A 27,465-nucleotide genomic window follows, 5' to 3' on the forward strand; every position below is an offset into this window, starting at 1 on the left:
TGTCATTTAAGTTGCTTAGCGGTAAAACTCGATTTTACACTGTGAGGATTAAGTGTTACATTTCCTGCCTGACAGAGCATGCTCAGGACTCACTCAGCTGCAAAAAATTCTCAAACAATTAGAAATCCCACAGTGGAGCTTCAGGATTTTACAACATTCTATTTCTTTTAGCTTTTCACAGTCTGAAATATAAGAAAATTTACTTGAATACTGAGAAAAATAGAACTTTGTCCTTTATATGTATGTATATAAAATACTATATTATATAATTATCTGCTTATTAATATTTATTTATATACTTATGAATGTTTATTTCTCATAGTTAAACAGCATTATAAAAACATGCTGTCAAATGACAAAAATAATACAGTTTAGTAACAAGTTTGAAGTCCTTTATTCAAGGGAAAACAGTCCATGGACTGGGGGAGTACAGTGCCTAGCAAGCTGTGGCACACTCTTCCTAAGGATTTTGGGCAAGAGGGAGTTTTATAGAAGTAGCGCAGGGGCGCCTGCGTGGCTCAGTTGGTTAAGCGTCTGCCTTCAGCTCAGGTCATGATCCTGGAGTCCTGGGATCTAGTCCCATGTCAGGCTCCCTGCTTAGTGGGGAGCATGCTTCTCCCTCAAATAAATAAATAAAATGATTTTAAAGAAGAAGCAGCAGCAGCAGCAGAAAACAGGGCATGGTTAGCTAGGAGGTCGGCGATTTTTTGGTAAGGCCGATATGTCCTGTTCTCTAGGGTAAGGTGAGTTAGCTAAAGCTGTGTTGGAGGATTGTGATTGGTGTGTATTAGGCTTCCTTGATGGTGAGGTATTTACCATAAGGGCAGCAGACTCAATTCAGATTTCTGATATGGGCCAGGCCACTGGCGCAGCCTGCATTCTGTGGGTCCTGATATATAAATAACTTTTATCAGTGCCCATTCAGTGATGGGTGATCATCAGGAAGAGTTGTTAATACCTTGAAAAAGAAGAGCAGAATTTCAGCAAAGCATGTTTATCAAATCTGTGAATAACATGACATTGAAAGGTACAGAAAATACTTCACAAAACTGAATAAAAATCCCCAAAGATGGCAGTAGATTGGGAAGATAGAGTTATGCGGAAGACTACAGGGTGCGTTACTTAGCTGGAAAATGCCAATTGCTCAACGATACAATGGGAAAAATACAGGACTTTGCAAGAGTATACATAAAAATATTGTAGGAGGTTTTAATTAAATCTCGTATGAGTCTACAGTACAATATACGTGTCAGAAAAGCTTGCATTATTTTAGTCTGCATCTACCAGGAGTTCAACTAAGCAATTCACATAGTACACTTGGAATATGAAATTGAATTCTGGACATAATGCTCCATGAAGTTAAGGTGGAGCATATTCAAGAGTGACCAGGGTAGAAAAGCATCTCAAAAACACACATAATAGGAATATTTGAATAAGCGAGGGATGTTTTTCTTGAGATGTTTCAAGCATCAAATGATCATATCCAAATAGTTAAGAGATCATCCATATGGAAAAGGGATTGGACTTATTTGTATGTTCTACTCAACCTCAACACTTTTATTTTCCTTCCATTAGCACCAACTGTTAACATAATATAGATTTTTCTTATTTTTCTTGTTATCTGAACCCACCACATTAGGATGACAGCTACATAAGGGCAGGGATTTTTATCTCCTTTATTCACTTACTACTTTGTCCTTTGTGCATGGAAAAGTGCCTGGCATATAATTGGTACTTACCAGGCATTTTATTGAATGATGAATGGACATAAGAGATGGAACCGGGATCAGTGGGTGAAAGCCTCAGAGACTCAGGGATTCACTCCTGAGACTAAGGGAAAACTTTTCTGTTGGAAATATTAAAACTTTCTGCCCTGGCTCAGAAAGTCATAAGTGCTCTACCCCTGGCATTGTTAAAACATGTGCTTCCTGAGTTAACACTTAGTAGAAGTACTACAGAAGTGGTACTACTAGGCATTTGATACTAGATATTCTAATTTCTTGATGAGATTTTTACAATTTTGGGAAACATTTTTTTTAACATGTAGTTTCTTTTCATTTGGGTGACAAGTAACTATGACATTGAACTGTTTTTCAATAGGCATACTCTTTTTCTTTGATAGATACACTTTTCAAACACGGTGTACGTAAGGGAATTATAATAAAGAGGATATTTGGTTGTGAAATAATTGTGAAAAAAATCAGGACCCACTGATACAATATAATATTTATCAGATGGAGAAACATGGTGCAGAGACAGTAAGTAAGTGAAAGAGCCATATAGCCAGCACTCAAGTCCCAGGCCAGTGCTTGCTTGCTGAGTCTGCTAATTTTACTGCAGTAATGGGTCTCCATTTAAGTGACATTCAAATTTCAGTCACCAATGTAGATGCCCCATCAGGTTAAAGAAGTCCTACTTGTACTTATTTATTCATCTTAAGAAGTTAGAGGCCATGTACAGAATCCACAGAAATAAGAGACTGTACAACATGTTTAGACTAATTTTCCTAACATAGAAAACCAGGAAATGCTCAAATTAAACTTGTAGCTTACATGCTGTATGTGCTATAATAGTATTTGGTCTTGAACTTAAACGAGGTACATTTAACAACTCTTCTTCCTGGATTTTATGTTCCCCCATTTTTTTCAAAAGCAGTGATTCTGAAGCACAGACCTCTCAAGATTTAGGAACAATTATTGTAGAAACATCCCAGAAAATAAGTCCTATAGAGGATGGAAGAGACCAGAAAGAAAGTGACCAAACAGAAGACAGCCAAATGCAAGGAAAAGAAATGGTACGAATACATTCAAATACAGATGGCAAGACCCCAAAGGTATATGACACAGTGTTGCTTAATTATAAGCTATGTTTTTAATTTTATCTTATGCTTCATAACTTAAATTTCATGGGCAGTGATTTAATTTGAATCCTTAGAAAATGTTTTTCTTTGAAATATACACTGGAAATACTCAACTTTTTAATAATTTTTAAATAATTAAATAATTTTTAAGTACTAATTTGTTACAAACTTTTGTATAATTAAAAATGGAAATAGATATTATTTTCCTAAATATAAATCTTAAGGTATTTATATCTTAGCCAAAAAAAAAAAACAGGTGATAATAAACTTATTAGTTTTTAGATATGTTACCAAGAGCATGATCCCTAAAAGAAAATATCAATAAATTAGACAATTAAAATTAAGAGATTTTGGTCTGTGAAAGTCCCTCTTTTGAGGATAGAAAGATATGCTATAAACTGGAGGAAGTATTACAAACCATATATGTGACAAAGAACTCATATTTTGAATATATAAAGATTTTGTCAAAATTCAACAGAAATTCAAATTAATCTAGTTAGAAAATGGAGTAAAAAACATGAACAAACATTTCACTGAGAAGGATAAATGGAAGGCAGGTAAACACACATAAAGATTTCCAACATCACTAACCATTAGGGAAATGCAGATGAAGATTGTGATGAGATACACATCTTTGGAACAGTAAAACTAAAAGTAATGACTATACCAAATGCTGACAAGGATGCAGAGAGATTGGATCCAACATACATACAGTGCTAGTGTGAATATAAAGTGGTAGAGCACTCTGGGAAACAGTTGGCAGTTTCTTTAAAAAAAAAAAAGGGAAGGGGAGGGTGGGTGGCTCAGTTGGTTAAGCATCTACTTTTGGCTCAGGTCATGATCCCGGGGTCCTGGGATTGAGTCCTATGTCAGGCTTTGTGCTCAGCGGGGAGTCTGCTTCTCTCTCTCTCTCTCTCCCTCTGCCCCTCCCCACTGTTTATTCTCTCTCTCTGAAAAATAAATAAAGTCTTAAAAAACAAAACAAAACAAAAAAAAATGGGACACCAGAGTGGCTCAGGTGGTTAAGCATCTGCCTTCGCTCGGGTCATGATCCTGGAATCCTGGGATCATGTACTGCATTGGGCTCCTTGCTCCATGGGGAGCCTGCTTCTCCCTTTGCCTAATGTTCCACCTACTTGTGCTCTCTCTCTCTCTCTCTCTCTCTCTGACAAATAAATAAATAAAATCTTTAAAAAGAAAAAAGGAACTAATCATACATTTATCATACAACCCACCTATTTGCCTCTTGGACACTTATCCCAGAGAAATGGAAATTTATGTTTACCCAAAAAACCTGTACATGAATGGTCATAACAACTTTATTTCTAATAGCTAAAAACTGGCAGCAACCAGAATTCCCTTCAATAGCTGAATGGTTAAACTGTGATATATCCATTCTATGTAATACTACTCAGCAAAAAAAAAGAGAGAGACAAACTATTGACAAACACTATATCCTAGATTTGTAACCTCAAGTTTCTCATCTTGAGTTGGGGGCCTAGGCCATCTTTCCTTGCCTTTTATGTTCTGTATTGCTATATACATGGAATTTCAAGTTCAGAGGAGATGATCCATTGTCCTGTATTTGGTTGGCCACTTTGTTGGTCACGTGTATCTCTGGATTCGTGCTTCCACCTCATTTGTGGCATCAGAATTTCCTTTAATGTTTTGCCATGTTAAAAAAAATAAGTGTGCTGATTTCAATGTTTAAGATTTTCCTGAATTTCTATGGGGGCATCTGAGTGGCTCAGTCAGTTGAGCATCAGACTGTTGGTTTCACCTCAAGTAGTGATTTCATGATGGTGAGATCAAGCCCCGCCTCAGGCTCCACACTCAGCTCAGAGTCTGCTTAAGATTCTCTCTCTCTCTCTGTCTTCCTCAGCCCGTCCCCCCCCACTTGTGTGGGCACACTCTCTCTCTCTCTCTCTAAATACATAAAATCTTAAAAAAAAAAAAGAATTTTTCTGAATATCTAGTTAGAAATAATCCTGGAAATGAAAGCCCATTCTTTTTTATTTTAGGTCCATTTAATTTGATACCAAGTCTGGTGACTAACTAATATTGGTAATTTGGTAGTTTTGTTTGGGATGTTTTTATAGTGCTTTGTACATGACTGGCACTTGAATCCTCATAAAGCAATGAAACATTTTTTAAAAATATATCTTATATACTGGTTCTAAAGAAGTTCAAATGAGGTATTTCAAAAATATTTTGAGGAATGAAGTAATATCAGGACTCATTGAAACCATATAGTGCTTTATATATTTTCAGTATATATATATATATATTTTTTCAGTGTATATATATATATAATGTATACATATACATATATATGTATATATATATAATGATATATAGAGCCATAAGTTATTAAATATTCTTATTTTATTTTTATTGCTTTTATTATATTTCCTACTAGATTTTTAAACTGGCCATAGGTTAAATTTCTACCACTTTGGGGTTGATTTTGTATTTGTATGCTGTGCCTGCTAGGTCAACTTCTTTTTTTTCCTAGTTCAACTTTAATGCACATATTATATTCATTTATGAGTTCTTGGTATTAGTTATAGAATTTTATTGTTTAAATTTTTTTAGTCTGCATAGATAAATATATTTTTAGGTAAAGAAATAATATTATTTATTATGTTCATTCACTTGAAGTCATTATTGGGTAATAATCTAATTTTTATAAAACCTTCAAATTTAGAACTATTTTCATTACAAGAATGCCAAAAAACCAACTTTTCAAAAGAAGAATGGTAATATACAAAAGAGTTCACATACAACAGTTCCTACCAGAGGTAAGAATGTATATGAAATTAACAATATCTTTTTAATTTACTGTAGTTTTAAAAAAATATTATAAACATTATTTTTATAGTTAACAGAGAAAAGTGGAAAAATATGACTGCCCAGAAATCAAGTAGCAATATTATTTTATTACGAGAACGTATTGTATCCTTACAACAACAGAACAGTGTACTTCAGAATGCCAAAAAAACAGCAGAATTGTCTGTCAAAGAGTATAAAGAAATCAATGAAAAACTCCTTCAGCAACAGCAAATATCTAATCAACGGTATCAGACAAGCAGGCAGACAATAAAGGTAAAGGAACTTTAAAAATTGATTATAACAGACTATATTATAAGGGTGGATATTTTGTTTTACATGTATGGTTTGGTTCATATTTGTTTTCTTTATTGTGTTTTAACTTGGACTTTAAGAACAGGCTTCATAAATGCATTTATGTTGCCCATTTGCCCATGTCTAAAACTTTGAATTTCTCATTATAAATCAAATTATTAAATAGTAATTGCCTCAGTTCCTCTTTGCAAATACTAGTATAACATGTGAAGATTTTAACATAAATATCTATTTTAATGTGTTTCTATAACTTATCTATGCTTTTGTTAAACTCAGGTGAATTGAGTTTTCTGCAACAGTTTTTAGACACATTATGACATTGCTGGTTATCATAATTTAATCTTAATGTAAATGAAAAGGGAAAGATTGTTCTTTAAGTCTCCATTCTTTTTTTTTCTTTAAATATTTTTTTTATTATGTTATGTTAATCACCATACATTACATCATTAGTTTTTGATGTAGTGCTCCATGATTCATTGTTTGCATATAACACCCAGTGCTCCATTCAGTATGTGCCCTCTTTAATACCCATCACTGGGCTAACCCATTCCCCCACCCCCTACCCTCTAGAACCCTCAGTTTGTTAAGTCTCCATTCTTAAAGGTATTTGCTTATATAAAAAAATGATTTGTTAAAAATTTGTCTTACACAGAATTCATCATTTTGGAAAATAATTTTTAAATCACTATCATACATAATTTTACATTATGCTTAAATTCTCTACTTCTATTATCTAGTGCTTTGATTCAAACAATACTCAGTAAATGTTTTAATTATAAAGGATTACTATTTTGATAGTTGTACTAATAAGAACTGTGTTCTGGCTTCATTCCCAAAGTAGCCTTATAACCAAATCTGACCCATGTTCCAAACGTTCTCTGAAAGTTACATTCTATGATCTGGATTTTAAAAATTTATTAAGACTTGTTTTCTGGACTAACAGATAGTAGATACTCCAGAATACCCCATGTGCACTTGAGAAGAATGTGTATTCTGCTGTTGTTGGATTGAATGTTCTATATATATCTATTGAGTCTAGTTGATTAATAATGATGTTCAGCTCTTCTATATTCTTGTTGATGTTCTGTCTAGTTCTATCAGTTGTTGAGTGTGAAGTATTTAAATCACCCGCTATTAATTTTTTTATAATAACTTTATTGAGATATAATTCACATACCATATAATTCCTTATTTAGTGCAATGGTTGTTACAATATAGACAAAATTGTGCAAGTATCACTAAAATCAATTTTAGAACATTTTCATAACTTCATAAAGGGACCCTGTACCCTTTATCTATGATCCTTCCCCATCTCTGCCAACTCTAGGCAACTACTAATCTATACTCTATATAGACTGTAGGGGCAGAAAAATTTATCCTACTTCCCTTCTAGGTTATTTGGCTTGTCTAATAATTAAATGATCATAAGACAGATTAACCAGAGAAAAACAAATTTAATTTCATATTTATGAGAGCCCCATAAAAATATGAGACCCAAAAAGCAGCTAGATAATTGAAGCTTATATAACATCCTGAGCTAAGGAAAGGGGTGGGGGTCTGGGACACAAAGGGAGGAAGGCCTTTCACCGGAAGGCTAGAGGAGATGTTTGGAAAACAAAGGTTGTTTTCTTATGCAGATAAAGTTCTTAGGTAAAAAGGGAGATGCTTGGATGGCTCAGTTGGTTGTGTCCAACTCTTGGTTTTGGCTCAGGTCATGGTCTCAGGGTCATGAGCTTAGCCCCACATCAGGCTCCATGCTCAGCACAGAATCTGCTTGAGATTCTCTCCCTCTGACCCTCCTTCCACTCTCTCTTTCTCTAAAATAAATAAATAAAATCTTTAAAAAAATAATTTCTTAGGTAAAAAGGTATTTCTGGTAATACCTCTTTTCCTGGTACAGGCCTGGTTTCCAATGTAAATTTAGGCAACTGAAGGGAATGGATAAAGAGCTTTTCTTGAATCTGCTGGGAATTGGTTGCCTTTAGCTCAAAATAATCCTTATGTCAAAGAGACATAATTTGGGGGTGACAGAATCTGCTCCCTTTCAAGATTTGCCTATCCAGACATTTCATATAGATGGAATCTTCCAATATGTGGCTTTTTGTGTCTGGGTTCTTTCACTTCACATAATGTTTAAAAGTTCATCCGTGTTGTAGCATATATCACTATTAGCATAAGGATTTTGAAGATTTTTTTCCTCCATAGAAGAAGGGAAGAAACAAGCAAACATTATTGGGAATCAACATCTTCATAACCCTTTGTACAGAACCTAATCTCCTAAGAAAGAATCAATGTAATAATTCTAAGACAATTGATGGATCAAGGGAGTTACAACTTTCCTAAGCCATAAATTCCTATCTTTAAAAAGATTGAAGATCAAATAAAACATTTTACATGAAAACTATAAAACATTTTTGAGACTCTCCATGTATATTGGGGAACACTTATAATTCCTCTAGGAAATTCTAGAAATGAACCAAAGACTGCAACAATCTAGGAAATATTATTCAAGAAAAATAGCTGAGTCTAAATAAGAACAGGAAACTTTGTGGCATTGTAATTTGCCTTGGTCCCATTCTCCATAATCCCAGCTCTGCAGTAGCCTGGGAATAAAGATGGTCCATGTTCCCTATGCAGCCTGGCAACTACCAGAAGAAGCTGAATGGAACTATAGCTCCTCGAAAGCCTGATTCCCAAATAGTTGTCATCATTTGACCTGTCTGATGCTTTCCTTGAAGACCCCAGTTGAAAACATGCCTCTGATTTCAATCATTGTGAGCAGCCTTCTTGGCAGGTGAGGTGGGTGGATGAGACTGTCAAAACAATTACAAGCAAGTGTTTTAACTTCAGGCTGCCTGAGGTGATAGATTCTAGTTTAGGTCAAATAATATATTAACCAAATAGCTTAAAAATAAAAGCTGTGGAATGAGATGTCCATAAAAGTTTTGAAAGGCCCTGACATATTCCTGGGAATCTGGAGGACACATGCATTCACACAGCTTTGTGAATACTCAGGAAAGAAATGAGAAAGCCTAGGCACTTGCCTCTGTCTTACCGTAAGGCTCTGCACCATGATAGTAAATAAGAAGGCAGTATTGTTCATAGCAGCATTATTGGTAATAACCAGAAGGTAGAAACAACCTAAATGTCCATTAGTTGATGAAAGGATAAATTGTGGTATATGCATACAGTGGAAAATTATTAAACCACAAAAAGTAATGAAGTATTGATACATGTTACAACATGGATGAAACTTAAAAATATTATATTTAGTAAAAGAAGCAAGTCAGAAAAGAGAACATATTATATGATTCCATATATATGAAATATCCAGAATAGGCAAATCTATAGAGACAGAAAGTAGATTAGTGTTTGCTTTGGGCTGGGGGAAAAGAACATGGTAATGATTGGGTTTCTTAAAGTGATGATAATATTCTAAAATTCACTGTGATGATGGTTGAACATATCTGTGAATATACTAAAAAACACTGAAAATTTATACTTTAAATGAATGAATAGTGTGGTATGTGAATTATATCTCAGTAAAACTTTTTTTTATGTTGGTTTTAAATGGGGAAATATACCAACAAATAATAGTATCTGTAAGACTTTTATTGATAATGTATTTGTGGTTGACAGACTAATAGATTAAAAACCATTCTCTATTCAAATTAATAAAACCTACTGCCAACATAACATTTGTTTCTGTAATGTATATTATGGAAGGGGTGCTTGGGTGGCTCCAGTTGGTTAAGTGTCTGACTCTTGATTTCAAATCAGATCATGATCTCAGGTTGTGAAATAGAGCCCCACACCCAGTGTGGAGCCTGTTTGGGATCCTCAGTCTCCCTCTGCCTCTGCCCTTCCTCCTGCTTGCTCACTCTCTCAAAATAAATAAATAAAATCTTTTAAAAAATATGGTAAAGTATAATAGCTATATAACATTTTTACATGTATAGAGAACCTACTATTAGACAAAGCACCTCAATTATTATTAAATTCAGCAAAGTAAAATGCATTTAAGGTGAATTCTCTTAACATTAACTTCTAATTAAAACATGTTTTCTTTTTCTAACATTCAGTTCTCTATTATAAAAGTGAACATCAAGGAATAGAAATGTTAAAGCTTATAATATTGACTAGCTCTTCCAGTTTGAATGCTCAGTTTTCTAACTCAAGAGACTTACTCATAATTCGTCTGAAAAGTGTGAAAAATGAGTCACAAATCTTAAGAACAACAAGATGTAAATGTCATCTTCTTTTATTCCAGTAACATTACTTAATTGTATTATGACTGTGAAAACTCCTTTATAGACACATATGTGTCATCATGTAGATTTAAACAGCATTAACTCATAGAAGCAACCTACCAGAATCCATATTATAAAAGAAAATGCAGCTTTAGCTATAAAACCACCTTTTAGAAAATCTTCCAAAGTTTTTAGGTATTAAATAATTATATATAAGATATTAGCTGGTAGATATCAAGCGTAAATTTTTGTGAAATTTTTTTTTTTAAAGATTTTATTTATTTATTTGAGAGAGAGAATGAGAGAGAGTACGAGAGGGAAGAGGGTCAGAGGGAGAAGCAGACTCCCTGCTGAGCAGGGAGCCCGATGTGGGACTCGATCCCAGGACTCCAGGATCATGACCCGAGCCGAAGGCAGTCGCTTAACCAACTGAGCCACCCAGGCGCCCCTTGTGAAATGTTATATACTGTAAAATTTATTTTCTAATAAGCCTTCCCCTGATATAATATGTGCTTAGAGAAAATAGAATAATCTGTACCATTTATTCATATATGAAGAGATGAATTATTTTATTAATTTCCTTTCTGTATTTGTTTAAATAACAAAGGATTTCAAGAGGTTTATGTTCACTATGATTGAAGTGTGTTCCCCCAAAATCCATGTGTTGAAGCCCTAACTCCTGATGTTAATGGTTTTTGGGGTTGGTGCCTTTGTGAGGTAATTGCATTTAGTTGAGGTCATGAGGGAGGAGCCCTCATAGTGGGTTTAGTGACCTTATAGGAAGAGAGTTCTCACTAGAACCTGACCATGCTGGCATTCTGATCACATACTTCCAGCCTCCAGAACTGGAAGATATTAAATGTCTATTGTTTAAGCCACTCAGTCTATGGGGATTTTGTTGTTGTTATAGCAACCCAAGCAGAGTAATGCAGATTTTGGTATTGGCAATTGAGTGCTATTGTGACACATACCTAAAAATGTGGAAGCAGCTTTGGAACTGTGTAATAGGTACATGCTGCAAGAGTTTTGAGGTACATACTAGAAATACAGACATTAAGGGTATTCTGGAGAGGTTTCAGATGAAAATGAGGAACATGTTTTTGGAAACTGGAGAGAAGGCAGTCCTTGTTACAGAGTGTCAGAGAACTTGGCTGAACTGTGTTCTAGTGTTTTGTGGAAGGTAGAACTTGAGAGCAATGAAATTGTATGTTCTTTTACTAAAACTTTATTTTGGAAGGAGTAGGTTTAGGTTCACAGTAAAATTGAAAAGAAGGTACTGAGATTTCTCTTATAGCCCATGCCTCTACACATGCAATATCCCCATCAGAAAGGTACAATTTATTATAATTCATGAACCTACATTGATACATCATAATTACCCAAAATGCATAAGTTTACTTACAGTTCACTCTTGCTATTGTACATTCTTTGGGTTTGGACAAATGTATAATGACACATATCTATTCATGTATTCATTTTCACTGCCCTAAAAATCCTCTATGTTTTGCCTATTTATCCTCCCCACTCCACTCCAATCCCTGGCAACTGCAGATTTTTTTACTGTCTCCATAGCTTTGCCTTTTGCAGAATGTAATATAGTTGGAATCATACAATATAAAGAGTTTTCAGACTGGCTTCTTTCTCTTAATAATATGCACCTAAGTTTCCTCCCTGTCTTTTCATGGCTCAATGGCTCATTTCTTTTTAGCATTCAATAATATTCCACTGTCGGGATGTACCACAGTTTATTTATTTACTCACCTACTGAAGGACATCTTGATTGCTTCCATGCTTTGGCAATTATGAATAAAGCTGCTAATAACATCCCCATAAAGGTTTTTGTGTGCACACAGGTTTTCAATGCCTTTGGGCAAATACCAAGAAGCATGATTGCTAGATCAAATGGTAAAAATATGTTTAGTTTTGTAAGAAACTGCCAAGCTGTCTTCCAGAGTACTGTATCATTTTGATTCCCAGCAGCAATGAATGAGATTCCCATTGTTCCACATTCTCACTAGCATTTGATGTTGACAATGTTGTGGATTTTGGCCATTCTGAAAGCATATAGTGGTATTTCATGGTTGTTTTAATTTGCATTTCCCTGATGGCATTTGATGTGGACCATCTTTTTATATGCTTATTTGCCATCTGTTTATCTTCTTTGGTAAGATGTCTGTTTGGGTCTCTTGCCCACTTTTTAATTGGGTTCTTTGTTTTCTTACTGCTGAGTTTTAGGAGTTCTTTGTGTATTTTGGAAAAAGTCCTTTATCATATATGTCTTTTGTAGATATTTGCTTCCAGTCTCTAGCAGAATGGGCCCTCTCATTCTCTCAACACTGTACTTTGTAGAGCAGAAGTTTTGGATCCTAATGAAGTTCAGCTTATCAATTATTTTTTTCATGGTCATGCTTTTGGTGTATCTACAATGTGATCACCATACCCAAGATCACTTAGAGATTCTTCTATTTTATCTTCTAGGAATTTTTTAGCTTTGCATTTTACACTTAGGTCTGTGATCCATTTCAAATTAATTTTTGTGAGGCAATAAGGTCTGTCTGTGTCTAGATTTATTTTTTTTGCCTGTAGATGTCCAAATGTTCTAGCACAGTTTGTTGGAAAGGCTATCTTATCTTGCATTGCCTTTGCTTTTTTGTCAAAGATCGGTTGACTATTTATATGGGTCTATTTCTGGGCTGTCTATTCTATTCCATTGGCCTATTTATATTTATTCTTTTACCAATACCACATGTTTTGATTACTGTAGCTTTACAGTAAGTTTTGAAATTGGGTAGCGTTAAGTCTTCCAACTTTGGGCTGCCTGGGTGGCTCAGTCGTTAAGTGTCTGCCTTCGGCTCAGGTCATGATCCCAGGGTCCTGGGATAGAGTCCCACATTGGGCTCCCTGCTCGGTGGGAAGCCTGCTTCTCCTCTCCCACTCCCCCTGCTTATGTTCCTGCTCTCGCTCTCTCTCTCTCTCTCTCTCTCTGTTAAATTAATAAATAAAATCTTTAAAAAAAAAAAGTTTTCCAACTTTGTTGTTTTCCTTCAATACTGTGTTGACTAATCTGGGTCTTCTGCCTCTTCATATAAACTTTAGAATCAGTTTGTCAATATTCACATGCTGGGATTTTGATGGGACTACAGTGAATCTGTAGAACCAATTGGGAAGAACTAACATCTTGACAATTGTATCTTCCTGTCCATGAACATGGACTATCTCCATTTATTTAGTTCTTTGATTTTGTTACTCAAACTATTTTAGTTTTTCTCAAATAGACATTGTACATATTTTGTTAGATATATATCAAAGTATTTACTTTTTAAGTATGCAAATGTAAATGGGATATTTTGCTTTTAAATTCTACTTGTTCACTCTTGGTATATAAGAAATGGATTGACTTTCATATATTAACCTTTTATCCATCAACTGTTACATAATCACTTATTTGGCCCACGAGGTTTTTTTTGTTGTTTTTGTTGATTCTTTTGGATTTTCTGCATTGACAATCATATCTGTGAACAAAGACAGTTTTATTTCTTCCCTCCAATTCTGGATGCCTTTCACTTCATTTACTTGTTTTGCTGACTTAGCTAGGACTTCCAGTATGACAAAAAGGGTGAGAGGGGACCTCTTGCCTTGCACCTGATCTTAGTGAGAAAGCTTCAAGTTTCTCGTCATTAAGTATGATGTTACTTATAGGGCTTTTGTAGATATTCTTTATGAAGTTGAGGATGCTCCCCTCTATTACTAATTTACTGAGAGTTCTTACTGTAAATGTGTGTTGAATTTGTCAGATGATTTTCTGCATCTAGTGACGTGATTGTCTGATTTTTATTTTTTAGGTTGTTGATATGAAGGACTGCATTAATTGATTTTTATCTCTTGACTCATTATATCAACCTATAACATAACCCATTCAACAAATATCTTGGGTTTTTAAGTTAATCTAACATATAATCTAACATATAAATTTAGGTTAATCTAACATATAAACTAACATATATAATCTAATATATAAATCTAACATAGAAACTTAGGATACCCACTATTAAATCTGAAGAGTCTTTTAGCAAACCCTGTAATTCTAAAAGAACTGTATTTCATGGATCTCCATAAAACATTCTCATTTGTGTAGATATATATGATTGCTATTGTATCCTAAACTTACACTTATCTTTGATTTATGTTTATTTATATAACTCTTATTTAAGAGACTGAGGTGTTAAATTGTACTGGACTCATTTTTTTTTTCTGTCAGGAATTGTAGAATATTAAATAGCTTCATTTTCATTTTTGTGGTCTGTGTTCATACCTGTAGTGATAATGAAGTAGAAAACTACTCTCTTACTGTATTTCATTGCTAATCTCCAGAGTTTTCTTTTATCTTACCCCAATAGCTTGTGTTGTACACATTCCTTGTAGGGTATTCAGTTTATATATGTCAGATTCTCTAGGGCCGTGGCTTTTGCCAGATGAAGCACTTTTGATTTTGAAGCTGATGAAACACAGTGCTATTATTGATCTGTGCATGACATAGCCTGTCTGTCTCCTAGCAGAGTGTAGCAACATTTATCCAGGAATTTGTGAAATGTCACTCGGATCATGTTCGCAAGGTAAACTGTGCAAAAACCAGGATCTGAGCTGAGAATCCATGTGGAATTGGACGTGACTGTCTTATTCCTATGTCTTATCTTCTAGATGAACCAAGTGATATTTGTTAACAGAATGTCTGTGTCTTATATTAGACTTTGTAAGGAACTATTATCACTCAGAACACTATGTACTGTGAAATCATACTTCTTATACTCTGTTTTCAGATGCACTTGTGATCTGACACAGAAAATAGAAAGATAAGAAAATAGGACCTGAAAACATCAGTTAGAAATTTATTTTCTGTTTATAATAAACCAGTGTTAGGATATATTGCACAGTCTTATATTCCTAGTAGTGTTTTTATTCTTTGCATCAATGTACTTTGAGGTAAGTATGTCTTGTTAAAATATCAACGTGTCTAGAAGTGACAAATTACAACATTTTTCACCATTATGGAATCATTGTGATATTTAATTATGCATATGTTTTAGAGTTTGGTTTTAAATGCCTAAAATTTTGATTTGCACATGGGTAGATGTATTTGTTACAATTTATTTTAGTTTAATATACCTAACATAGGTAAGTAACTCTAATAATAGGATATTCAATGATAAATTAAACATTATCTTTGACCGTTATATAATATACTACTAAGAGAGTTGGACATATATATCACAATGCAAAGAAATTATAATTATCTATCTATAGTGTGTGTATGTGTTTATATGTGTGTGTGTTTAACATATACCTTGGATATGTAGACAGTCATTCATCATAGTCATTATTTATTTATTAAAGATTTTATTTATTTATTTGACAGAGAGAGAGACGGCGAGAGAGGGAACACAAGCAGGGGGAGTGGGAGAGGGAGAAGCAGGCTTCCCGCGGAGTAGGGAGCCCGATGCGGGGCTCCATCCCAGGATCCTGGGATCATGACCTGAGCCAAAGGCAGACACTTAACGACTGAGCCACCCAGGCGCACCCATTATAGTCATTATTTAGTAAGCCTTTTGAGGAGGTAGCATTTGGCTTTCAAAATAGTAGCATACAACTTTCAAAATAAAACTAAACTATAAGTCTAATTTTGCATGTTGTATGAATGGAACAAAGCCATTGGAAGAAGGAAAGCTTGAAAAGGCATCAAGGTGAGAACGTAGTTTGTTGAGACTAGTGAATAATCTGGTATAGCTGTGGTTCTCAACTCTAGCTGCATGTTCTCACTTGCAGAACTTTGAAAAATACTTACACCCATGCCCTACCCTAGACCAGTTAAATCTGAATATCTCTGTGGTGATCCTTATACGTTGCTAGTTTTTAAAAGCTCTCAGGTGGTTCTGATATACAGTTAGGTATGAGACTAAACTTTGAGAAAATAGAAATTAAATGGAAACAAGTAAATAAGAGAATGTTTAAATATAGCAAAAGATGACAAATAACTAGAGAATACCAATAGAATAGGATAGGATAGGATAGGATAGGATAGGATAGGATAGGATAGGATAGGATATAGGATAGGATATAGGATAGGATATAGGATAGGATATAGGATAGGATATAGGATAGGATATAGGATAGGATATAGGATAGGATAGGATAGGATAGGATAGGATAGGATATAGGATAGGAAAGGAAAGGAAAGAAAAGAAAAGAAAGAAAGAAAGAAAAGAAAGAAAGAAAGAAAAGAGATTTTACAATGGTATAACACACAGTTTGATGACCAATCCTATATGGGAAGGTAAAAAACAAAAAGTGAAGTCTTTAAGATATCTATCAGTATTCTAATTAAAGTGACTAGAAAGTTGATGATAGACTATATCTGTGACAATATTATATAATAAATACTGTGGGAGGAAAAAAACCTCATATAAAAACATACCAGGAAAGTTGGACAAAATATAACAAATATAAATGTACACCATTTAAATATATAGAGCATAACAACAACAACAACAAAAGATGTAAATCCCTAGGTAAATCCCTAGGGGCTAAAATCAGTGACAGCTTACCGCTGTAACCAATGGCAGTTTGTCACTGAAGTGAGGGTATCAGGTGAGCTGCAGGATATTTAGTGTCAAATGTAGAGGAGAGGCCAGGGCTAGAGGTATGAATTTTGAAGTTATGAGAATTTAGATCGTATTTTAAAATGTGAAGCTGGGATGGGATCACTTAGGGAGTGAAGATAGACAAAAAAGAGGATGGATCCCAGGTCTGAGTCCAGGGCCCTCCAACCTTTCGAGTTTGGACAGACAGGGAAGAACCAGAAGAGGAGAGGCCAGTTAAGTAGAAAGAAAACCAAGAGGATGGAGTATCTAAAAGCCAAGTGATGAAAGGATTTCAAGGACTAGTAAATGACTAACTGTGTCAAATGCTGCTGAGTAGAATGAGTCCATGAGAGGAACTAAGAAATGGGAAGAGAAGGAGAGGAATTGGAGAATATAGTTAAATGTGCATACTTTTTAGAGTTATCTCAAGGAATTTTGCTCTAAAGGAGAACAGGTGTAAACTAATAAATAAACAATATATGTAAATATGAACATTTAATAACTTGAGCTCAAAATAAATAATGCAAAAATTGCAAATTTTATTACTTTTAAGATGAAGCTGACAGTCATTAAGCATATATATCATTTGAACAAAACAATAAAAAGTCTTGCTCTAAATATTTATCAAAAATATTCACATAATTAAGCCAAAAAAAGCTCTCCACAAATTTTAAATATTTGGTGGCTTATAAAAAGTATTGTCTAGACAAACCATGAGAGACTATGGACTCTGGGAAACCAACTGAGGGTTCTAGAAGGGAGGGGGTGGGGGGATGGGTTAGCCTGGTGATGGGTATTAAAGAGGGCACGTTCTGCGTGGAGCACTGGGTGTTATACGCAAACAATGAATTATGGAACACTACATAAAAAACTAATGATGTAATGTATGGTGAGTAACATAACATAATAAAAAAATATTGTCTAACATAAGTTAAATTAGAAATCAGTTTAAAAGCTTAACTTTGAAAATTCTGATGCAAACTTATAGAGACATTTCCAAATAACTAATGGATCAAAGAAGAAAATAAAATAAAAATGAGAGAATACTCAAATTGAATGATATCAAAATTTGTAGGGTGCACGTAAGATGGTACTCAGATGGAAATGTGTACCTTTAAATACAGTAAGACTAGAGAAAGTTTAAAAATTAATGAGCTACCAGTGTAATTGGTTACATTCAATTTAAGAATGAGCAATTAAATAATCCCAAAGAAAATAGAAAGAAGGAAATATTAAGGACAAAACTTGATATTGTAGAAAGCAAACATGCAGTAGACAAGATCAAAAAAACTAGAAGCTGGATCACTGATACTAATAAATTGACAAGCAATAGCAAGTGTTGATGGGGATATAGATGAATTAAAACTTTCATACATTGCTGGTGGGAATGGAAAGTGGTGTACTGTTTTGGAAAACAGTTTGGCAGTTCCTCAAAAGGCAAAATATAGACTTACCATATGATTCAGCAATTCCACTTAGGTGTATACGGAAGAGAATTGGAAACAGAAATTCGCATAACAACTGTACATGAATGTTCATAGCAGCATTATTCATAATAGCCCAAAAGTGGAAACACCCCAAACACCCATACAATGGATAATCATTCAGCAACAAAAAAAGTAATGAAGTAGTGACAAAAGCTACAACATGGATGAACCTTGAAAACATGCCCAGTGGAAGAAGTCAGTCACTGAAGATCAAATACAGTAATATTTCACTTATATGGGATGTTCAGAAAAGGTAAAGTGTATAGAGACAAAAAGTAGATTAGAGATTGTATAGGCACAGGGTTGGGAAAGGAGGTGTCTGTAAGTGGGCATGAGGTTTCTTTCTGGAATGATGGAAATATTCTAAAATTAGTGTTTAGTGATAATTGCACAACTCTATAAATATACTAAAAGTCATTCAATCAGATACTTTCAAAATGGATGAATTTCATCTATGCAAATTATACCTTAAGCTATCAATAAAAAAGTAATACCACATTATGAACAGTTTGTGAGATTGGAATTTGAGTTTTATATGTAAGTTCTGCTAGGCATACACATTTTCCCAAAGAATAGAAAAAAGAAGTAAATTCCTCCTCATTTTATGAGGGTACTAAAACTGTAACACAACAACAAGATAGGGAAATATGAGAAAGGAAAATTAAAGGCTCGTCTCAGCCATGAACATGTATGAATATTCCTAAACTATTAGCAAATCTAATCAATGTATGATAAATAAATATCATAAATAAGTGAAGATAATTCCAGAAATAAACAGGTTGTTTTCATCATTAGAAAATTTATTTATATAATTCATTACTACAACAAAGAAAGGGGCGAATTCCTTTTGTGAGAAATCCAGAAACCAACGGGAAGAGGCACTGCACCCCTCGTAGGTGAGAAGCTAGCTATATTCAAATTGCTTGTGGCATTCTTTCAACTTAATCCCTCCCCCTATCCCACTGCCTTGTGATCCAGAGGAAACTCCTGGTTTCTAGGTCCTTCCTGAGGAGAGAAGTATACTGGACCTTATGTCCAGCATTTTGGCTTTTCAACAAGCCTGTGGGAATGGCTTCTTTCTCACCTGTCTCAGAGCAGTGATGGGACCTGCCATACTCTAGATGCCTGCCATACTCTAGATGCCTGCCATACTCTAGATTGAGAACCAAAAGAACTGGATGGCCTGCTGCTGTTGCTGAGGACCCATGCCATACCAGACAGAAGCTGATACAGCTTGAAGCAGAAGTTCCTCTCAGGGAGAGAGAGAGAGAAGAGTGGAACAGGTATCCACTGCTGCGGCTTTTAGGGGGAGAGTGCCTGAGGGACTTGTTTCTTGCTCATCTTAAACCTCAGACAGGACCCATATACTCTAGAAGGCTGGGGACCACTAAGAACTAGACAAGAGTTGGATGGCATGCTGCTGGTCCACAAGGCCTTTGGTGCAGCAGACAGAAGCTGATCCAGAAAGAAGAAGAATGGAGTGTGTATACAATGTCACAGCTCTTCAGGGGCTGCCTGAAGGACTAGTTTCTGTCTAGCCAGTTGGGGCACCGGTGGGACTGGGTGTACTCTAGGTGGATGTCTGGGGGCTGCTGAGAATAAAAAAGAGCTGGGTGACATGTTGCTGCTTCTGAGGACCCCAATATAACAGACAGTCACCAGAGTGAGCAAGGGATTATGAGCTCCTGGGAAGTAAACAGAAAATTTATTTAATTAGAAATCTACACATACTAGCTCAGACAAGTCACATCCAGAGAAAAGTTTTAGAGCCTCCAGAATCTCTAGCTGGGCTGATCATGGGGAAGGATTTTCCCTATGTGAAGCCAGTTTGTAAAGACTGAAAGAGGTGGATGTTTGTTTCTTCAAGTGCACGGATAGCAGCACAAAGTTACAAGGAACACAAACGGTAAAATGGCCCAATCAGAGGAAAAAAATAAATTTCCAGAAACTGACCCTAAAGAAACAGAGGTATATGAATGATCTGAAAAGAATCTGGAAATACAGAACTTGAAGAACACTATAGACTAATTGGACCTACCAGACATATACAGAAAACTGCACCCAACTACAGTATACTGTTCAAGTGCACATGGAACATTCTGCAGGATAGACCACATGTTAGGCCACAGTATAAGTCTTAAATTCAAGAAAATTGAAACCATGCAAAGTATCTTTTCTGACCACAGTGGACTAAATCTAGAAATGAATAGCAGAAGGAAAACTGTAAAACCCACAAATATATGGAAGTTAAACAACATACTCTTAACCAGTGGGTCAAAGAAGTCACCAGGGAAATTAGAAAATACCATGAGAGAAATGAAATGAAAACACAGCGTAGCAAAACGTATGGATGCAGTGAAAGCATACTGAGAGGGATGTTTAAATACTGTACTCTATGCTTACAGATTGGTTAAGAGGATAAATCTTGTTATGTGATTTTTACAACAATGAAAAACCAGAGGACAGTATTTTGATACAATTAAATAACTGTTCATGATAAAATTCTCTTAGTAAACTGGATACAGCAGAGAACTTTGTTAAAAAAGTATGTACCAAAAACCTGAAACAGCCATCATACTTAATGGTGGAAGTAAAAACCATTCCTTTTACCATCAGGAGAAGGACATTTATGTCTGCCATCATTGCTTGTCTTACACGTTGTACTAGAGAGCACAGGCACTAAGAAAAAGAAATGAAAGTTAAAAGTGTTAGAGATGAAGAAGCAAAAGCATCATTAGTTTCAAACACTGTACTGTCTGCACAGAATCTCAAGACAAATTAATAATAGATTTCAGCAAGATTGCTGGATATAAAGTCAATATATGCTAAGATGATATTTATATGCACCAGCAATCAACAGAATATGCAATCTTAAAAAAGAAATATTATTTAAGTAATAGCAGGAATTATATGGTATCCAGGAATGGAAGATGCATCCCAACTTCAGTGATGTTAAAATGTGAAAAGGGAATGTCTTAAAATCACTCTATATTTGTTTTGGAAATACACATATATGTATTAAAAGTATAAAGAAATGTAAGGCAATGATAAACACCAAAGATGTTCAAATAGTGATTATTTCTGGTGAGTTAGAGGAGATTAGGTTCATAGTCTTCAACTCTATTGGCAATACAGTGTCTTTGTTGAATGGTTGATACATGAGTGAGTTTTCATTGTATTTTTCTTTGTGTATCTACTGCATATTTGATATGTATCATAAAAATGAAGAAACCTATCGGTGTCATTATTCCACAGAAAGAATGGTGGAGGTAGAACACATTTTTTCAGTAAGATAATAAATTTGGGGGAGTATCTTATATATGGACAGAAGAGGAATCAGAAGAAGTAAGCGAGTGCTGTGATACAGAAACAAGGGAGGGAAGATTTGTTATAAGCAAAAGAGAAGAGTTGTTTCACAGTGTAGGATGCCATAGAGGAATTAAAGATAGAATAACAAGGAAGAGCTTGTTGGACTTTCCTTAAAAGGTTTTATTAGCAGAACTCTCTTGATAGCAAATATCAGAAACTAAACTCAAACTAATATAAGGGGGAAAAAAAAAAAGCTCACCAAATCAAAGGACGAACTGCAGAGAATAGCCTTGGAAAGAGGTAGTGGTACCTGAAACCAGACACTTATGTCTTCAGTGTTAATCCTTATCTCACAGCTCTTCTCTCTGACCATCTTTTTCATGTGTCCCTGGCCATATGGTGACATCCTTCTAGCTTAGACCCCAGAAAAGAAAGGGATTTCTCTTTCTCATCTTTTCTATCTTTCCTTGATTTACATGGTTTATAAATTTCTGGCCCACATGAAAAAATATACTTTTTTTGTATGTAATTTTTGGTTAGGATTTAGGTTCATTTCATTATATGCATATTTTTCATCTACAGGAGTAACTGGGAGGAAATTTAAAAGTCATGTAGGATACAGAGCAGTTTCTGTTGGGCAGGACTGATGTACACATTCTGCTGTATCTGGTGCTCCTATGAGCTCTCACCCATTTCAATGCCACTCTAATTTCCAAAATACATATCTAAGTCCTAGGAATTCTTTAAGAACTACTGTTACAGGAGGAAAGCAGAGAAACCAGCTCAATTAATAAAAATTAATTTGAGTTCTTTTACTCTAGACTACCCTCTTCCTAAAGATCGATATGAATCAGAATATTTCACATAGCACAAATTTATTGAGTGATTACTCTGTTAGGTTAAGGCTTACTGTTTGAAAGAATATGATAAACAGAAGACAGTTCTAGATAGAAAATGGAGTGAAGGATGATGGAAGAAGTTCCTGTGTGAAATTTTTGTGTTTAGAAAAAGCTTTTTTTTAAAAAAAGAGCTTTTTAATGAAACCTTTGAGAAATACCTTGTATAATATCATTTAAATCCAAGCCTTGTAAATCTTCTTTCCTCCTTTAAAAGAAATTTCTACTTTATGCCATGATTTTTTTTAGTAATTTTCACATATGTTCGTTTTTGATTTTTAAAAAAATCCCATTTTAAATGTTATAAGTAACCTTTTATCTTACCAGGTCCAAAGTTTGCAAAAACCATTCTTTTAAAGAAATGTCCATACTTTTACTCCCTTAAATCTTATGAAACTTACAAAGGAAATAGAGAAAACATTAAGTTGTTTCCCTTGAGAATTTTAATAAGGTATATTTATAAATGTAATCAAAATCATATGAATACTTAGTATTACTGCTATTAAATTTGTAATGAGTTGTAGGATTTTTGAAATTCCCCAGCTGGCTTTCATCCAGGTAATTTGTTTTCAGAGCTTATGTAGTACAACTGAGGAAATAACATGCCGAAATCAAATACATTGACCCTCTCAGTTAAATATTTCAATAAGTATTAAGATGCTATTCACATTTAGCATATACTTAAGAAATGTATATCCTTTTACTAGTTCAAGTGTATAAAGTTGGAGCTAGAAATGATGATCTTAAACTTTTGGATTTATTTCCCCAGAAGTCAGTAACATTTCATTTAGATAATGCACTGTTTCTATGAATTGATTCCAGTGTTACATAAATAAATTTAATGTTGATATACATGTATTTTAGCAGCTTACTAATTGAAAATGCTTTTATCTTTGGAAAATATGAATTATAGAAATATATCCTGGTCTGTTATAAATTTTTTGAAATCAAAGATTATTTTTAGGAATATCAATGCCTTTTGAAGTTGATATAAAGTATTATGAGCAATTTTTAATTATCTAGATTCTCACTTCCAGTTAGTATACAATACTATACATACTAGTTTCTTTAAGCCTGTTCACAAAGGCCTTTTGTGCAGTACAATACAATACAATAAGTAAATCACCCTACTAGAATGGAAAAACAATCAAATAAAAGTATTGAAATCTGTTGTGTAGGAAAACCAAGTTTAATTAAAGGAGAATGAGGCATTCTTCATGAGACTTATGCAGATATTCTAGAATTTGATAGCCTCTGTTCCTAATAACTCAATCATTATCTATAACTTCACTTAAAATTTTATGGCTGTTCTTTACTTACAGTATTAATATCACCCTGAAATACTAGCTATTATTTTTGGTGATTTGGGAAGGTTTTTTTTTTTTTCCTTTTCTTCATTGTTTGAGTAGTTTAACTGGGGTGGATTCTTTTCCTCCTGCCCCCTTACAACTTATGTAACTGAAATATTGACAAAAGGGGTGGAGGAAGACTAGAATTGAGGAGAATAGGTATATATAGGACAAGTGAGGAATAGATACTTCTGTGTTGAATTAGCTGAGCTTAAGCAGTGGAAAGCAGAAATAGAATGAAAAAAAAGTTTAGAAAGACAGCACTCAGTTTTTTCTTTAGAATGGCATATGTATTGCCATTCTCTCTCATTTCTTCTTGGGGAAGGGAATCAGAATGGGAATGCATTGCACCTTCCTTGGTGGTCATTGGTAAGCATGCCATGGCCATGTGCATATCAAGTGTCCAGGAGGGCTGGAACTGGTCTGATAATATTACCATATGAACATTGAGAAATTCTTACAATAGCAATGATGATGAATTATTCTGGATATACTTTTTGTTCTGAATATCTATCTCGGTATTTCATACTTGGTATGTAAGTTTTGAAGGGGCATTTATTTTAGTAATTAGAATAGAGGATTGGAAATAACAACAAACCTATAGTTGAGCTCCTCTTACTGTGAATAAATCAAATATTGATTGTTTTCCCCCAAATATTGGAAAGTTAATTTTATTAGTTAATTTTCCAAATTTCATATATAATACATTTTTACTGAACCTTTTCCCATAGTTTTGGGGGCAGAAGTTTAAGTGATGTGGTTTAACTTCCATCCAGTTAAAAGTCATTAGTTTAGTTATTCCGATTATTTTGAAACACATAAATTGCTCTTATCACTTAGATTAATATTTACTATAAATGCCTCTCACATCAAAACTATTAGTACAAATTAAAGGGTACATGTTAAATGTTTTCAGTGTTTGGGGCTGTTTTGAGAAAAGTATTAGTAAACTGTTTTAAATGATTTGGCTTTTGTAATAGTGCTGATTTTCATTTTGAGAAATCGTATTCAAACATATTTATGAAATTATCTAATTGGGCATCACTTAGAACTCACATCACAAAGTGTAAGGGCATTGAATTAATTTTACTTCCTGTAAATGTTACTGAAAGTAGCATATCTCTTATCCATATGCAGATATCCATACTTCTTTGATAGAATCTAATTTGAACGCATCAAGACAGATTGGCATTTCCAGTACCATAAAAAAATGGCTTTGTTAATTGCAAACCATATTTAGTATGACCTTATAACAAAGTAGTACCTTAAGTGTCATGCTTTGTCTTTAATGTGCACTCTGGAGCTACGTTCATCCGTACTAGACAACTGCACTTCATGAAAAGAGTTTTTTTTCTTGATAGGCAATTAGCAGTAATTAGGAAGATTCACCTCAGGAGGATGTCAACATGAGATTGTTTTAAAAAGTTGAATGTCAGTGACTTAAAAAGAAAGTTCTTCTGACACATATGTATGGCATGTGAAACATGAAATGTTAATTTAACTTTTCTGCTTATTATTCATGCACAATATTATTTTGTCATTCAGACACTACACTGACAGAGTGTAAAGGGTGTTAAAATAGTGCTGCTAGAATAAAAAGAGGATTAATCTTCCATTGGCCAATTAGCCAAAGGGTAGTTAATGGTCTCTAAAGGCTACTGAAGTCTAACTACTAGCAAAAGCATTGGTAAAAAGTCCTCTACATTACCTTCATTTGCTTGACATTTTGTGAAACATACTATAGGCTTTTAATAACTGCATTTGTCAGAAAATATTTTATAAATGAGTGATTTAATAACAGTGTATTTTTCATAAGAAATTTTGTTACATAAATAATTCCATCTCTGCCTGAGATCTTTGTTCTTTTTTTTTTTTTTGGTTAGTGGTTTTAATTTTTAATTCTTTTTCTTGAAGATCTCAAATATCACAAAGAAAAACTCACGTTTTCAATTTATAACACTTGTTACTAACTTGGAGTTATTAATCTGAACTATTTATCTTTTTAAATAAATACTTATATGGAAAATACTCTACTAATAACCTAGAAACCCATGTAATTTTCTTTGTAGCTCATATAATGTTTTAATTAAGTGACTGTGCTTTTAGTCTTCTAAATGGACAATACAGAATTTTATTTCCTTCACTTTTTTTTCTTGTAGAAGAATACCAATAATCCCTGACTTACCTTGTTCCCATTTATGATGATGTGAAAGCTATATGCATTCCACAGAAATCATACTTTGAATTTTGATTTTTGATCTTTTCCTGGGCTAGTGCTATGCTGTCCAGTCCTCTCTATGATGCTGGCAGGGAAGCAGCTGTAGCTCCCAGTCAGCCATGCGATCATGAGGGTGAACAACCAATGCACTTACAGCCATTCTGTATCCATACAGTCATTCTCTTTTTCACTTTCAGTATGGTATTTAATAAATTACTTGAGCTATTGAACACTTTATTATAAAACAGGCCTTGTGTTTGATGATGTTGCCTAATTGTAGGCTTATGTAAGTGTCCTGAGCACATTTAAGGCATGTGAGGCTAAATTCTGATGTTCGGTAGGTTAGGTATATTAAAATGCATTTTTGGCTTATAATACTTTTAACTTATGATGAGTTTGTCAGGATGTAACCCCATCATAAGTCAAGGAAGACCTGTATTACCATTGAAAGAATATTGATTTTATTTACAGGAAGGAGAACTAACATTAAGGTCATGGTGACTTTCTAGGAGGTTCTTGCCTATAGAATTTACGTAGGTATTATTCAATTAGAATTTTCTCTCCAGTCTTTTTTGCTTTAATTCTGGTAACAAAATTATTATGTAATAATTTTTAAAAGTTATAATAATAAGATTCTTAAATTGCTGCCACTGCTTAAGTGTGGACCAGAATAATCTGATTGTGAGATATAGATCAATTTATTTGTGTATTCAACATGAAATAACATCATTCCACATTCTCAGTCCTATGTAGAATTTAAGATGAAAGATTTGGGTGAAGTAATTGGAAACAGACAATTGCCATTGAATGATTGTTTTTCCTTACTTTGACTGTCAAGGCCTTTAGGTTTCACAAGGAGAAAGAAAAATCAGAGACTCCACTATTGTTAGAGATAAGAGCTAACCCTCACTTTTTACTCGTTTTATAGACTGACCTTTTCCAATATTTGACATCTAACCTTTTCCCTAGGATGAACTGGAAAGAATCCTCCCACCAACTATTTTTTCCATAGGCTTCTCAGAAACCCTGCTCCTGTGACCCATTCAGCCTCATGTTAGGCTGGATTTTCTAGAATTTCCATGTGTCTACATTTCAGATCCCACTATCCCAACTAAAACTGTTTTCTGAAGTTTTTAGATAGTTCATTACTTTCAGTTTCCAATCCCCCGTGAAAAACACGGGGAGAACTGAACAGTGTCTTTCAGTGCTATAAAGTGATTACTGTCCAGCAAAAAACGTTAGGTAAGAATCAGTCTTTTGGGGCACCTGGGTAGCTCAGTTGGTTAAGCATCTGACTTCAGCTCAGGTGTTGATCTC

General features: G+C 34.3%; 1 protein-coding gene across 2 annotated transcripts in view; it reads left to right on the forward strand.

Annotated features, from left to right (window-relative positions):
• Nucleotides 1-27,465, forward strand: part of CNTLN (centlein) — a 298,123-nt gene that overhangs the window by 223,735 nt on the left and 46,923 nt on the right. Inside the window, exons 16-18 of one of the 2 annotated variants that reach the window (XM_028107236.2) lie at nt 2,653-2,833; nt 5,568-5,661; nt 5,742-5,965. In XM_028107236.2, the coding sequence (XP_027963037.1) occupies nt 2,653-2,833; nt 5,568-5,661; nt 5,742-5,965 (499 nt within the window). The remainder of the gene's footprint in view (nt 1-2,652; nt 2,834-5,567; nt 5,662-5,741; nt 5,966-27,465) is intronic. The other variant, XM_028107237.2, reaches the window with a different exon arrangement.

This window comes from Eumetopias jubatus, unplaced genomic scaffold (assembly GCF_037043125.1).
Source record: "Eumetopias jubatus isolate StellerSeaLion01/CBP00866 unplaced genomic scaffold, mEumJub1_p1.0 scaffold_15, whole genome shotgun sequence".
Lineage (NCBI taxonomy): Eukaryota > Metazoa > Chordata > Mammalia > Carnivora > Otariidae > Eumetopias > Eumetopias jubatus.